Consider the following 16,646-nt stretch of genomic DNA (forward strand, 5'->3'; position numbering starts at 1 on the left):
TGGTTTTGTTTTTATGACACACTAAGTAACCATGTGGTCAAAAACCAAACACTAGACTTTCACATTCATGGTGAGGCCAGAGCCAGCATTCTGGCTGTCAACAGATAACACAGCCACAAGAGGTTGGGTTGTGGATCCCACTGTGTTCTTCATTTAAACATCCCGCTTTCCAGGCATTTGGAATATTCTCATGAGCTAAGCTCCATGAAAATGAAGCCTATTTTGCAGGATTCTGCACTCTTCTTTCTCATCCCCCAACACCCTATACACACAACCACACACACACACACACACACACACACACTCCCATGCTCAATACGCTACGAGCCAGTATTTGCTGAGGTTCGTGGTGGGCCAGTACCACGTGGTCTCCTTTACCTTCCACACCAGACCCATGGGTGTGAGTGATCCTTACTGCCTACGTGAAGAGGGCAGCTCACAGAGGGCAGGCATGCTCTTTGGCCACAGCTGGAAAAGAGATGTTTGACGGGCAAAGAGTGTTGAGACTCCAATCACACTCTTACACCACATTCAAACTTTCTGGCATGCTTGGCTACATCCATATACATCTATACTGGTGAAACTTAAAACTTCATTGATTTGCCACCAATTAGTTCTCTAGAAAAGATGGGTAATTCTCCCTTCAAAACAGATCATTTCACACAAGGTAGTGACAAAACTGCGATCAGGAGCCTAATGTTAGAAGTCTCTTGTTAGATGTCTTGAAAAGTACAGACACCAACAACTTTCTTGCCTTTTCCATCTCTGACAGGTGACTGTGGACTTCTAGTTCTCATTACCAAGTGAAGACTCTTTCAAACTCCACATGACAATGATGAAGAAACTACCTTTTATTAGACTTTTATTATATTCTGGGACAAGGCAAGGTGGTTTAGGCACATCTCATACAATTCTTTTAATTACTGGAATAGTCTTTCAAGACAGGAACTTTAGTCATCACTTTATGTAAATGGAAGTGGCTTCTCTGTGGGTTACACAGTTAGTAGAATCAGCAATCAAACCCATGTTTTTCTCTCTATGAAGCTTTCACTCTTAAACAAGGGAACTTAGCAAGAATTAATCTGGTCCTGGAAAGGGAAGAAACACTGATTATGCAAACAGAACTAGCATTTGACTAGATTACTGGACCACCCAGTTTTCCCCACTTGATCCTCTATGTATGAGTAAAACAACAAGAAAAACCGTAATGTAAAACCAAACAACCGTAATGTAAAACCAAACAACAACAACAACAACAAAACATAATAGATAAAAGGCCCTACACCAAGAGATGCTTATGCATCAATATGGAACACCTAATATGCCAGCATACATAGAACTCTGTGTTCAACATCCATTTGAAAGTCAGAAAAACTATTTCTATGATACAGGACCCATGAAAACAAAACTTGAAAGTTGGATTCAACATGCTTAAGATAAAAATAGAAATGCCCAAATCACAAATCTAAGTAAATTATTTTAAACCAAATTTCATTTTTATTGCTGAACAGATTGATATAATACTAAAGAATACTAACTATACTGCATAACACCAAGGGCTAAAAGATTTTAAGTACCACCATTCTTTTCCTGCCTCAGGGCACAAGTTAAAGTAGCCATAGGAAAATTTAAACTCATTTCTGCAAAACTTTCCCCTTGCTTGTGATCGGCAAGGTCTTTCTAGTACAGACTCAAAGAGCTCTTTCTATGTGGAAGAAGATTCCTTTCTTCCACTTACCTCAATGTTCAAAGAGCTAACTGTAGCTCAAAATAAAATCAGATTTTAAAAGGAAGCTTAAAATATTATGTAGAAAAATCTTGGCAACAAGATTCTTGTTATATCAAGTCCTAAAGCCAGAGAATTTTATTTGGAAGGCTGGTTACCCAGCAATAAAACAACATCAAAAATCACAACACATTGTTTTGAAACTGAAGGAGGCATTTGTAATGCTAAGTGCCCTCAGTAAATAATTTTATGAAAATGAGTAATGCGAGGTTCTTTAGTATCAAGTTGCACTTTTTAGTAATATTATCTGTTAAAATACAAAAACCAACAGAAGCCAAATAAATGAAATCGGAGCCTATTTAAAAGCTGTGCCCTAAATTCCAGGTAAAACCAGCAAATATACAAGTTCTCAGCAAGAGTTCTTATGTTTCAAAAAGAGAAAAAAAAAGTGTCAGATAAGGAAATAATCTGTACTGAACAATGATCAAAACCAAATCAAGATGTTATTTTTTTTTATTTTAAGATGTTATAATGTGTGCACCAACCCCAGATAGATATAATCATAACAACAACAATTTTAACAGGGTTGCCACTTTCTGAAAGTGCAAATCCTCTAGGGAAGGTGTCAAATACCAGTCTTTAAAGGCTTTTTTAAAATTATATTATTCTTTTCTGAATACCTTACATTAGCTGCTCCAAGAAAAAGTACTTTAAGAGTGTTGGAGAAGAAAGAATGATTTCAGAATGAAGGAACAAGGGCCAGCCATTCAGGGAGCAAAGAGAGGCCCTGGAAGACAGCATTAATACCAGGTAGTGGTTGGACAGGACATGAAGGGAGGTCAACAGAGACCAGCAGGATAGAGCAACTCTGCTTCAATCCCTGAAACACACACTCACCTAGCCCAGTTTAAGAGGTATGCTATTTCTGATACTCTAAGCACATTTAAGTACTATGGAAAAGAGAATATTGGAATTTTTGTTTATCTTTATGTGAGATGTGACATATTTGTACATCCTTCATAGACATAACACAGTGATCTTCCCTTATTTGCAGTTTAGCTGGGTTTCAGTTATCTGTGGTCAGTTGCAGTCTCAAAATACTGCATGGAAATTTTCAGGAATAAATGATTCATAGATTTGAAATAACTTTTTTATTGTATATTGTTATCATTGTTCTAATTTATTAGTTGATGTTAAACTCTTACGGTGGGCAATTTATATATTAAACTTGACCTGAGGTATGTATATATAGGAAAAACACTAATATAAGGTGAAAGTCAGTTTCAAACATCCACTAGATGTCCTGGAACATAGCCCGTATCAATAAAGGAGGACTAGTGTATTTGAATTCAAGTTCAAAAAATGTCTTTCTCAAACAAAGTTGATATAGAAGTGCTACATGTCTAAGTATCCTTTACATACAAAGTATAACAACTGTCCTATAAAGATAAGCAATTATCTACAAAAAAAAAGAGGAAAAAGCAGTAGATCAAACAGAATTTCCCATCCAGAAATAAGGGACTTCGCAGTATCAGCAGGGAATGCGATGCTCCTGGATAAACAATAACTGTCAGATCCACAAAGGGAATGTAGACTTCCCTATTTTAAGCAATACCAAAGGCCAAGAATCTTCAGAATGAAATAAAGCAGACCAAATGTGATGATGGTATATTAAACACAAAACAGCCAAAAACTGAAACAAATAATTGTTTCAGGTACATTTCAGGTTCCAAAATGAGAGAAGACTACCCTACAAAAAGCAGAGCTGTGATTTTTCAACTAAGAAGTGCTAAGTGATGTGACAGATCCTAACCTATGTTGAGATACTTAGTCTACACAGCAGCTGGCTCTTTGCCTCCCAGAAGGCCACAGAATTCAGGAGAACACTGGGGTGTGGAGATCGAAGTTGTTGCTGATTCCAAAAGACAGTTATATGCAACTACCTCTACAGCCAGAGATTTTACAAGCCCATTATAGTTCACTGGCCAGATGTGATTAGTACTGTAGCAAAACCTTCTACTTCTCTGGATTCTAGCAAAGGTCTCTTACTACTTTTGACTACTTATTCCCTCAATAAAAAAATTTGAGTACTACACACACACTTGTAAGTTACAGACATGCCTTTCTGTTCTAATGTGTAGTGCTAGCTATAAAACTTACATTTCAGAGAATTAACATTATTATATTTTCTTTCCTCAACCCAACGGATCAGGCAGTGAATCACATTTAGAGAATGGCATTTGGAGCATCTTCCTCTAAACCACTTACACAGGGTACTCTCCATCTTACAGGGCCTGAGGCTGGAGAAAGTAGGAAAAGAGAGGAAAGGACCTAGACAATTGGCCTTGATGGTCGAACCCATATCCTTATAATAATTAAACTTTAAAAGAGATGTAGCTGCTTCCCTGGTCAGCCACCAGCAGACTCTTTCCGAAAGAGGGGGACAAATGGCTTTTGCATCCTAACTGTGAAAAGGAATGACCCAGAGATGTATTCAAAAATTCACCTTAGCCACTAATTAATCTCTTTCTCATGTACTCCCTCTTCAACCACAGTTAAACCACATTGTCAAGAAGATATAAACTTATTTTTTCTTCTTTTGCTTGATTCTAATGGTATTACAATATTGGACAGGTCCCTCCATCTCTGTGGGCCTTATTTATCACAAAAACATTAGCGTTAGTTTTGAGATTTACTACAGATTTTTCTAGTTATAAAATCTAGTGTTATAAGAACAAAATTCCTTGGGGCTGGGGATTTAGCTCAGCAGCATAAGCACCTGCCTTGCAAGCAGACGGTCGTGAGTTGTATCCCTGGTACCCAAAAAAAAAAAAAAAAAAAAGGAACAAAATTTGTAAGAAATTATTTTCCCCCACTCTGGTGGTTCTTGGGTTCAGAAGATAGATGTGGTATAATGCCAAATGTGAATCATTAACTGAAGACACCTACCTAGGAAAAAAACATGAAAATGTTTGGTTGACATTTAGCACTTCCCTTATAATTCATCTAACAATACAAAAATGTCTAATGAATTCATAACTGAAAGATAAGGCAGAGGGCTTCCTGTTTTAAGAAAGATAAGGGGCGACTCCAGGTAAAACACATTCCTTCTTCTCTTTTTTCCTTGAAAACAAACATAATCACATATACATAGTACATTTCTGTACACCTGCAAATATATGGATATCAAATAACAGTATGAACCTGAAGGATTATGATAGATCTATATATCTTGATGGGAACAACATGAAATATCCATGCAAATTGCCAGCTTGTTAAACAAAGTTCAGTAGGATATTTTACTTTTAAGGATTCTGCAGATCTACATTTTAAAATAAGCTCATCTATTCCATGGCAGAGTACTAAGCTGGTCAGAAAGGACTAAAGGCCATCTCACATTCTACCGCTGTCAGTGTAATATTTTTTTCATAACAAGTTATGTATGTGCTCATCAGTTTATTTTCTGCAAGAAAAGTATGCTTGAAGGAGGCAAAACCAGTATCATTATGTTTCTCAGTAAAAATTGAAAAAAAGAAATAAATCTTGTAATAGATAAATGGTGAAATATCTATGGTACTAAAAAGCCATTAAAATAACCTTTATAAAGAGTATATAAAATAAAATTCTTATTATCACACTAAATGAAAAAAAGAGGAACAAAATTATACCTAGATTATTACAATAGAGAAGAAAATGTAAAAGAATGGTCTGAAAAGCCAAAGTTATGCTTGCATGATTTCTGCCGATTAGTTTTCCTTTTCTCTCTCACCTAGTGATATTTTTCATGTCTTTTTAACAAATAAAAAAAGTGGTGTGTGTGTGTATGTGTGTGTGCGTGCACATGTGCACATTAAAAAAAATACTCTGAAATCCATTAATCCGAAAATACATTTGACTCTTGAAGATAGTAACTTAGATTTCCACAAATAAAGACTAGGCATAATTGCCACTTGCCAGGCCCTAATGGGCTTCTCAGAGCAGTGTGCTGTGTGCAATGGATATGAACATCAAATTATAGTATAGCATGAAGACTGCAGCCCAAGTGACATGGGACCAAAATGTAGTGGATGAATAACAGTAATTTTTATTAAAAGGTAAAACAAAGGAGACGGCCTGAATATCTTCAGGGACTTTAAAAGTAAACTATAAGAGTGGAGTTTCCATTTTTTTCTTAAAAGCCTTCTTTTAGGAAATGTAGAACTGAAAATGATGACTGTGAAAACAGAACATCTGAGGAAGTTTAAATAGACAGAGGCCATTAAATGATCATTTATTCCTCCATAATATGATGCTGAGTGAGGAAAAACACTCAGGTACTTCAAAAGTTTTGGGATAACAGCTTCCTACTATAGGCCACAATGGAAGCATTTCTAAATTGCAAGGTTTGAATGATTCCAAAGATCTGAATACATCAGACAAATCTGCATTTTCCTCTTAGTAACAGAACCAGTAGGTAGCATAAAATTTCCTAATCAGTAACCTGATAAATTCCAGGGGTATTAAAAGATCACCTGGGAGCATCTTAGCGTGAATTACAGCAACTAACAACATTTTTTTAAAAAGTCAAGCCAAGCAGCATCTGGTAATACCCAGGGTAATAGTGAGCTCACAGTGCAGAGCTCATATGTAGAAAGCGAGACCTGAGCTCAAGTCATCTCAGCTACTGTGAAGACTTAAGAGACTGTGGGTACTCGGCAGGAATGGGATTATGCCTATTTTCAGAGGCTGTTAATTTGTTCCACAGAGAGACTGTGATCAGGACCCTAGGGACGCAGAGGTGTCTAACACAGTCCTTACCCTCTAGAGGCCAAGAGTCTGGGGAAATCAACAGAAAGCCATCTTTGTGCTAAGTGCCACCATGGAGATGATATTGAGGTCAGAAAAGGAATGGGATAATGGTTCAAGCACAGTATCTAATCATTCATCTTAATTTTTATAGTATAGAAAACATGGAGACTTCATTGAGCTTACGGTTATTTGTAGTTTCTCCTGGAAAACTGTATATGTGGTTGAGTATGACTGAGATGGAAATATCACTCATTAGTAGTCTCTCCCTAAACACACACACACACACACACACACACACACACTCACTCCGGAAGGGATAACAGGAAGAGTTGGAGGAACAAAAACAAGAACTTGAGCTGGGCTGAACGCTGGGTTCACAGGCATCTGTACTGGCCTCTCCCACTTCTGTTTGCTTAACAGTGCACTTGGTTGACCCTATGGAATGTTTTGTTTTAAGTTTTCTTTTGATCCAGTAAAGATAGGTGTAAGAAAATAACATCTCCTATTTCAGGGACAGAAACCTGTTGACTAACCCAGATCTTACCTCCCACGAAGCGGGACAAAGAGGTCTGAACATGATGGACTTCAGCGTCCAACATACCCAGTAATATGCAAATACTCATGAGATTACGGCCTATGTTTTTAACTCAAATTCTGAAACACAACAGTAGCATGATGTCATCTCGTAGCAGTAGGCTACTTTGGAGGGAAGATAATTTTGGAGGAAAGACAAAGAGAAGCCTGATTTTAAAAAAGAAGGTTAGAATGACCCTGAGATTCTTTTTTAGGATGGATAGAGAGGGGAGAGGAAGTAATGTTGAAAGGGAAATGGGAAAATTATAAAGGGGAAGTTAGAAAACCCATAAGAACAAATCTGGGCTGTCATGTGCTATGTCTGCCATGGACATAAATTAACAGACTTAAAATACTGCAGATAAGTTATCTATGTATGGCAAGAACCAATGGATATTCTACTAGTGACAAGGTAATACTGTTCATAAAGCTGAGTGCATTCTATATATCAGGTATTATACAAACATACCTCAAATTCAGTTATTCTTCAAGCTATCATTGGAATATGGATGTTAGCCTCCTTTAGAGATGACAAAGCAGACTCAAGGCCATGACAGAACCTGTACTCAGTATTTTACCATAAGTCATTTTTAAGCTTGTACTCTACAATAATTGGGGTAGAAGAATAGAAGGAGCAATAGGGACTCCTATACCCCTAACTGCCTCAGACTACAACCTACTCATACCTAAAAGCTGATGATGTCAAATACTCAGTCCTACAGGAAAGCAAGTTGACTCAGTTAACTTTCAAAGCACTAACTTAGAGACCTAGCACAAAAAGTCATGTGCATGCATTAAACAGTGCCTTTGTGGTTGGCTGCTCTTTAGGATGCTTGCCAGGATTCAGTGCCTCACCAGGCACATTCCAGAAGGAACACTGCCATAGTTTGCAATCTCCCCAACCACCACTTGCTCCACCTGTGCAATCAGTCAAAACTAATCAAAACGAACATGGGTGAGTCAGCTGTGAAGCTCCTGTTCTGAACAGTGGTATGTGTGGTGGGAGAGCACACAGATGGAGTTTCCTTTTTAAATGAAATGTTTTGGCACTTGCCTCTCTCAAGAGCTTTCCCTTGTTTCCATCTGGTTTTAGTACTGGAATGCACACAAGAGAGAATGGAAAAAGAAAACCCTGTTGGCGTGCTAAACCACTAGAAAAACTGAAGTGGCCGCCAGCACATCCTCTCAATCCTTAGAGATTATAACTCTTGCTTAAGGAATGTTGTTACATTGTTTTTGGGGGGAAAGGATAGTTCTCTTTCTCAGATCTAGCTCAGCACTGGAAAAAAATTTAAGAAATATGTATTTGAGGGAGTCAGGCAGACGTAGGTGTCAGTCTTGGCTTCACTGTCCTCTAGCCACCAGGCCCTGGGCAGTGCACTGGCAACACTCAGCCTTTGCTGTTTCATCTGCAAAGTAGAAATAACAACAGAGGCTGTCATGGGAATTAAACGATACTGCTTTAGTCAAATGCTAGAGTCTCCTATTTACAAGACTTAGAAAAAACCTTAATGTCTCTCCACTAATTTTCTCAGAAAGATATCTAGAATCACAAAACACTCTAAAAGTCTTAACACATCTACTTTTTACATTACACATCTGAGCAAACCTAACTTGTATGTGACCAAACCCCTATCAGAAGACACTTTGAATTTCCCTGGGAAATTATTTTCTAAAATGCCAAAACACACTCACTAGCAGTCTTCTAATATATAGATTTTGAAGGTTTTAGCATACAAGACTATCACCACCAGCCAAAACCAACAAAGTTTAAACCTGTAGAAGACCCAGGTAATACTGAGACCTGGTTATCATAACTGTGAGAAATGAGAAGGAAAGATAGATGGGTTGGGAAGTGTTTGCTCTTCCAGTTCTTTGTGAACATATGATGTTTCTGAAATTTATTCATTTGCTGCATGCAATGGTAGTGCCTTTCTTTTCATTACCAGATATATCACACAACATAGGCATAAAATAATTTGCTTATTCAATCAATATATACATAAAAATTTTGAATTTTTTTTCTTATGAATAAAACTTACAAATATTTATGTACAAATTTTTATGTGGATATATATTTTTATTTCTGTCAGGCATATAACTAAAAGTAGAGTTTATGTTTAACTTTATTAAAACTTCCAAAATTTTTACCAAGATAATTACATCAATTTTTACCTTCCTATCTGTATGAAAGTTCCTTACTTTGCATGCTTGTCAACACTTAACATTATCAGTATTTTAAATTTTTGTCATTGAAAGAATGTGGAACCTGATGCTTAAACATACTAATCATGGAGGTATCTCACTACTTAAACACTCCTCTGCTATGCAAGTAGTTAATCAGGGAGTCCAAGGAAAAACACTTAAATTATCAAGACACCATGAATGAACTGGGAAGATTATTTTTTTCCTCATAGGATTACAGGCTTAATAACACAAAAAAAATGTCATCTCATTTCCTCTACTCTAGCACCTTTTTGGCTACCTAAAGGATATTTAATATACTCTGAAATTTGTTTTTAACTGAATGTGTCTCCGTATCTGAAGAGTGGTTAAAAATTATTTTCAGACCTTGCCCTCATTTGGAAAAAGATTGCCTGTTCACAAGGAGTAACTGCAACAGCTCACTGCAACAGCTGAAGGGCTTGAGATCCCAGAAAGCACAAAAGTTGTCATTAATGGCAGGAAGGAGACTGTCATTCCCCAGCTCAGCTCTACCTCTCAGCTTCCCATCTGTAGTGGGCCACAAAGAGGTCACACAGAACAGTAGAAAAGAAGGAACTCAAAATCCTGCTTGGTCTGCTAATGAAGCTGCCACACTCTCTGCCCAGAATGCCTGCTCACCCACACAATCCTTTTCAAGCCTAGTGTAGCCCTGCGTTTCCAAACCTCTTGTTTCTCTCTAACCAGGCCAAATTACCCTCATACATTCTTATCTGTATTTTTTCTGTGGGTCTTTCTACAGTTTATAAGCCTGCTCATTTTTGTAACTTATTAATGTCTTACTGCTTCTTCTCCATCATGTAACTATCCCCTCAGCACCTAGAGCACTCAGCACATAGAAAGTACTTAATAAAAACTAATTCACAAACTACTAATAAAAACCTTACCTAACCAAGACTGATATGCCTCTAAGCTTCACTTGAGTTAGTACATGGTGATAGACATGGGTCTAGCTTTAGTTTTCGGCAAATGGAGAGCCAGTTTTTCCAGCACCATTTATTAAAGAGACTGTCGTTCTTCCAGTGAACCTGCTTGGCTCCTTTATCAAAAATAAGGTGGTTGAGTGTGTTCGTAGTTGTGGTTGTATCTTCTAATCTATTCCACTGATCTTCAGCTCTGTTTTGATTCCAATACCATGTTGATTTTACTACTGTTGCTTTGTAGTATAACTTCAAGTCAGGGATTGTGATGCCTCCTGCTTTGTCTTTGCTGCTTAGAATTGCCTTTGCGATTCTAGGTCTCTTCTGGTTCCAGATGAAATTTAGGAGTGATTTCTCTAGATCTAAGGTATGTTGATGGTATTTCTATTGGGATTGCATTGAATCTGTATAACAGTTTTGGGAGAATGGCCATTTTCACAATGTTTGTTCTTCCTATCCATGAGCAAGGGATGTCTTTCCATTTTCTGAGATCATCTTCAATTTCCTTTTTCAGTGTATTATAATTTTCACTGTATAAGTCTTTCACTTCTTTCGTAAGAGTAATTCCTAAATATTTCATTTTTTTGCTTGCTAATGTGAATAGTCCAGTTTCTCTTATTTCCCTCTCTGTAATTTTGTTGTTCGTGTATAGGAATGCTATTGATTTCTGAGTATTGATTTTGTATCCAGCCACATTACTGAATTTATTTATTGTATCTAAGAGTATTTCAGTGGAGTTTAGGGGGTCTTCTATGTAGAGTATCATGTCATCTGCAAACAATGATAATTTAACTTCTTCTTTTCCTATCTTTACCCCTTTTATTTCTCTTTCTTGCCTAATTGCTCTGGCTAGTACTTCCAGTACTATATTAAATAGGAGTGGTGATAAAGGACATCCTTGTCTTGTACCCGATTTTAAAGTAAAGGCTTTCAATTTTTGGCCATTTAGTATGATGCTGGCTGTTGGTTTGTCATAAATGGCCTTTATTATATTGAGGTAAAGACCATTTATTCCAATTTTCTGTAAAGTTCTTATCATGAATAAGTGTTGGACCTTATCGAAGGCTTTTTCTGCATCTATAGAGATGATCATGTGATTCTTATTTTTGGCTTTATTGATATGGTGGATTACATTTATTGAGTTAGAAAATAATAGCGACCACTTTCTAGTCACTTAGAAGAAAAAACCAAACTCTAAAAACAGTGTCAAAGTTGCTGGCCTTTTCCTGTCCCAATTTCCACTGTAGCATCTGATGAAATGTCAGATCTACTTTATTTATCTCGCCTCTCAAAACTCATAACCATGAAAAGAAAGATTTTCAGAACACAAAATTTTCCTCTATTAGAATGCATTCTCATTCAATCAATTCTCATAGTTTCAAACTTTGAACCCAAAAGTGTTGGTAATTTGTAAAGTAAATGCTGCTACTCAGTAAATCCCACGTCATTATCTTCTATGACAGGGCAAATGGTTATGCAATTTCACTGAGCTAAAGCTGATAGAAGCCCCATACCACTCTTAGAGCCTTTATGTCAGCAATAGGGAGACAATAGCATATGTCTAAAACCAAATAAAATAGTCCCCTTTCAGTTATAGGTATAAGTGGAATGAATAAAAATATAGTGAATGTTTCAATTTTAAAAGTTTATTACAGTGAAAGATACATTGCCATTAACTCCCCTCAAAATATGCCTCCTTGCTTCAAGCACATTTATCCCCTGATCCTTGCCATTTTCTGAAGAATTTCTGAGAAGTGCTTTTTCATGAGTGTTTTTAGCTGCAACATTCACCATATTTTCTTTTTAATCATAGGTCATAAAGACACTCATTAAAGAGAACTTTCAGATATATTTCAGAAAGTAGCAAGAATGATGAAAATAGTATGTTCAGATCAATAGGGAGTATTCTGAGGGCAATATATAGCAATGGGTCTTTTGCTTTAGTAATTATTTTAATTTAAATATTAACCATATAGTTTGAGCAGATCTATTATACAGGGCAAAACTCAAGTGGCTTCTGGACCACCGACTTTTCTTCAATACCCTTCAAATACCCAATATTGAGTGGACAGACTTCAAAAAATAGAAGTATCATACATCTGTACTCTTTCCATGTTTGGCTCAGCCCAAATACAAAGTCAATTTGATTGGCATGTGTGGTAGTTTATATTTAAATGTTCCCCAAGAGGCTCATGTGCTTGTAGGTAAGGCTTTGGGAAGGTGAGTAGATGGATTATGGGGATAGTATAGCCAAAGGGAGATAGAAGTCTGGTCAGAAGACCCAGAAGAGTACATCTCTCTTTCCAACTCTTCCCTTACTTTCTTCCCTTCCTGATCACCATGTCATGAGCAGCTTTTCTCTTCTATTCCTCTTTACTGCGCTGTCCTATCTTGGAGCCACCTGACCATGGACTGAAACATAAGCCAAAATAATCCTTTCCTCCTTTAATCTGTGAGTGTTGGGGACTGTCTCACAGTGACAAAATAACCAAGATAGCATGTATTCTGTATATTAGTGCCATAAACAAACTCCAGGATCTAAATTTAAGAATATAAATATATACTGAAGACTTAAATCTTATAAAAGAATATTAGAAAAGTTTTAATTAAAGGTTACTTCTTTCTTTCACTTAGTCACTAGATACTGAGCCCCTCCTGCCTGGCACACTAAAGAAATATATGTATCGCCTAACAATAACCAAATTTTGTCATCCAATTCCTCTTTAGGAAACAGAGACAAATGTTTCAAGTTGACTCTCTTACGTGCATTTGAATGCTTTCTTCTAAGCACTGAAAACTCATTCTTTTCAAATTGCTATGTTCTTATTTCATTTTAACCTAAAATGAATTCATACGTTCTTTCTGATAAAAGCTATTTCCAGGTAGAAATGAATTCTGACAAATTTAAATAATCAGAGGCTTATTTTTTTCAAAAAGCTGAAAAATAAAATTTTACTTCCACACCACAAATGAATGTAATTTTAAACAGATGAATTAAGGTAAGCATAATTCTTTTGTCAGCCATTACCAGACATACTATCATAATATTGTAGATGCCCCAGAGGTCCAGATTAGCATCATCCATAATACCATGGAAACTTTATCCAAATTTTATCTTGAAAAAAACTTGGTGTGAATCCACAGTAAATCCCACAGATCTCTATAATCACAAACAAGAAAAAAAAAGTAATCCAACAAAATTCTAAACTTTATAAAACAGATGCTTCTTCCTGACAAGGCAACAGCTGTCAGGCAAAGCCAAGACCTGTGAACATTTCTTTCTCACATTCCATAAGATGTCAGTATTTATCTCAAGACAAACTATTACTAATTATTGGCAATGCTCTCAAAAAAGAAAATCAATGAAACTCAAGCTACTAGTAATGACAATTATCCAAACAGCAAGAATTGTTCTAAAACAAAAATCCCCAGAAGAAAAGACCATTTCCTATAAAGGCAAGTATGAACAAATAAATGTCTACCAAACTCTTTGCAGAAATCCTTATTGAGCCCAAAAAATGCTTTAAGATTAAACTTTACTACCTTTACAATATAAAGCAACCTCAAAAATAGGAATGTCATGTGCAAACAGGGATCAGAGAAAGACAACAGAGAAAGCGGGAAAAAAAATGGAACACCAGACATCTAGAAAATTAATATGTCTCTCCTGTATGCCTTAGAATTGAATGTCATAAAACAGAAGTTATTTTAATAACATCAATCTGATTGTCATTACCTGATAGACAGATATAAGTTAAATATTCGCCTTGACCCCCAGTTGCCAAGAAAGGAATCTTTTTCTTTGTCCTCCTTTTGACTTGGACAGCTCCCAGCATCCTTTCATCAAGAGGTGCAAAAATTTCTTTGCTGATGGCAGATTTGGCACTCATTGTAGAACAAGCGAGTAGGGTATGCAGTGAATTTTCTAAAGAAGGAAAACAAAAAAAATTTGGAATTGATAATATTGTAGGGTTCATGTAAGAATAAGGAACAAGCAGATTTACAGTGACAATTTTTCAATTTACAGTTTAACCTTTTGTTTACTTGAAATGCACCACAGACACATTAAAAGGAAGATTTCATATTTGTAAAGGAGATGCAAAAATACAAAGAGGATGTGCCCATTACTCCTGGAAAATGTCGAACACTGTGAGCTGAGCAGCATGAAATAGGATCTAGGACACTTGGCAATTTCTGCTCCTACTGCAACACGCTTAACTGACAAGCAGGATCCACCCTAATCCTATTCTGAAAGGAACAGTACTTTATACTTGCTGTGGAGAAGTCTTCCCTCTGTCCAACAGTCCTTAAAGTCAGGAAGTTCTTTACGCTCTTTCAGAATCACTGTTAACCATAACGTAAATCCATTTGCTAATTCCATTCATAGTGGAAATAACTGTATCATCTTCCACATGATAACTATATATGCAACAGAAGACCATTAACTGACTCACCCTTCAGCACTCCTAGATCAGGCTAAGTAATGAACTCTTCTTTATCAGCCTCTTGCAACAGGCTCTATTTTCTAACTCTCCTCTGCATGGATTTGCCATACTCTGAGCCCTTGCCAAACCCTCCATATTTTCCTTCAGTCAAAATGGACACAGAATTCTAAAAAAGCATCTGACTAATGCTAAGTGTTTTGGAAAAGTTAGAAGTTTCCACATGTTATGCTCCTGTGGTTAACTGGCTTGGGTGTCCAATAATTAAGAACATAAAGCAATGTCTTGCTGCATCACTACAAATCCTCCGCCAAAAACCTTGCAAACACAAAGTGCTGATTTATATTTAGTTTTTCGAAAAACTCTACTTTCCTAATATTATTAATTTTGCTGTGTCTATTACTTTCAATTGTAATACTGAATACTAACACTCTTTCATATGGTTGAACAGCAACTTAGCAAAATTTCATCACTCTAGTTATAAGCAGTTTGTGAGTAATCACTGCCAATATTGGTTCATACAATTTAAAAAATCAGAATTAAAGGTGCAGAGAGAGACTCTGGGTTAGTCAGGTAGACTACATAGAGAATTCAGAGATTCTGCATATGGATCAGTGGCACAGATACACATTCAGTAATCACAGTAGCTCAAAATTGATTAGAGGGCCATAAAATTGAGTCAACTGGTAAACAAATACCTACCATATGCCACCTTATATTCATTTCTAGAGTTAGAAAAGAAATGAGACCATGGGCTCTGTCACCCAGCAGTTGACTGCTAACCACATAAAAATATCACTTAAATTACAAAGATTTATGATGGGAGACAGTGAGAACATCTCTCTCAATGCAAGATTGAAGACACTATCACCTATAATCTATCCACATCTATAACCTACTGGTAGGAAGAATTATATTTAAGAAGAACTTCCTTCTGGTTAAAGAAATTTCTCCTAGTTTTAATTTTGTAATACACAGATCTGCTTTCTTTCTTTCTTTCTATTTTTTTGGGGCTGGGGGGGGGGAGTACAGGGATTGAACTCATGAACTTGCACTTGATAAGCAGGTACTTGGGTTACTGAGCTAAATCTCCAGCCCTACAGCAGGTTTTCTTAGGGATACCAAGGCCATATATCAACACATACATCAAGAATATGCGTTTACAGATCTAGATATTATATATCTAGATATTATATTATAGGCTAAGTAATGAAGTCTTCTTTATCAGTTCTTGCAACAGGCTCTATTTTCCAACTCTCCTTTGCATGGATCTGCCATACTCTGAGCCTTTAGATCTATGCCTAGGTTTCCTTGTTATTTGATCATGACATTTTTACCATTGTCTCCAGCTTCTTCCTGCTGCCTAAGAAAAAAATGTAAAGAGATCTAATTTTCAGTGTGCTGAACACTAAGTGACATGCTTTGATTTCTTGCAAATGAGCAAACAGAACTGTTCCTACCATTCTATGCACTATGACTTTCCTAGGAATATTATAATTTATTTGAAACATTTTTATTAAAAAGGAAAGGAATACATACTATTCCTTTTCTAGCTTCCAGAGCTCCAACTTCTTATTTAGAGACATATGAAAAAGAAAGCCAGAGGTAGCATGGTGGCTTCAAATTATTCTACAAGCAAGGTAGAAAGAAAGCAATAATTCCAAACTCATCAGGATTTCTCAGACCAGCACCTTCCATAGTTGTCTAGTTTTTGCTTTTTCATCTGGGAATCATATTTCTCTAAAAATATAGTTAAAAGAAATAGCTATAAATTATTGTGTAAAATCTATCCAAAACAAAGGACAGACATATTTTTATTTTATCAAATTTTTAAGGAATCATATTCTTCTTTTAAGAACTGAGGACTTTTCGTTGCTTTTTCATACAGTGGCTAGAGACATATGGGAACAATTAGAAAGGGGAAAGTAAAACTGGTTACTTCATTGAGCCCAAGTTGTAGAATCAAACAAGGCT

General features: G+C 36.4%; 1 protein-coding gene across 2 annotated transcripts in view; it reads right to left on the reverse strand.

Annotated features, from left to right (window-relative positions):
- The window catches only part of Stxbp6 (syntaxin binding protein 6), a 294,011-nt gene that overhangs the window by 203,933 nt on the left and 73,432 nt on the right, over window positions 1-16,646 (reverse strand). The window contains exon 2 of one of the 2 annotated variants that reach the window (XM_003464759.5): window positions 13,967-14,155. The exons of the other annotated variant lie outside the window; for it this stretch is intronic. Within the exon in view, the coding sequence (XP_003464807.1) occupies window positions 13,967-14,120 (154 nt within the window). The 5' untranslated portion in view covers window positions 14,121-14,155. The remainder of the gene's footprint in view (window positions 1-13,966; window positions 14,156-16,646) is intronic. 2 annotated transcript variants of the gene reach the window in all.

This window comes from Cavia porcellus, unplaced genomic scaffold (assembly GCF_034190915.1).
Source record: "Cavia porcellus strain 051 isolate PalLab524CR breed Dunkin Hartley unplaced genomic scaffold, mCavPor4.1 scaffold_1, whole genome shotgun sequence".
Classification (NCBI taxonomy): Eukaryota; Metazoa; Chordata; class Mammalia; order Rodentia; family Caviidae; genus Cavia; species Cavia porcellus.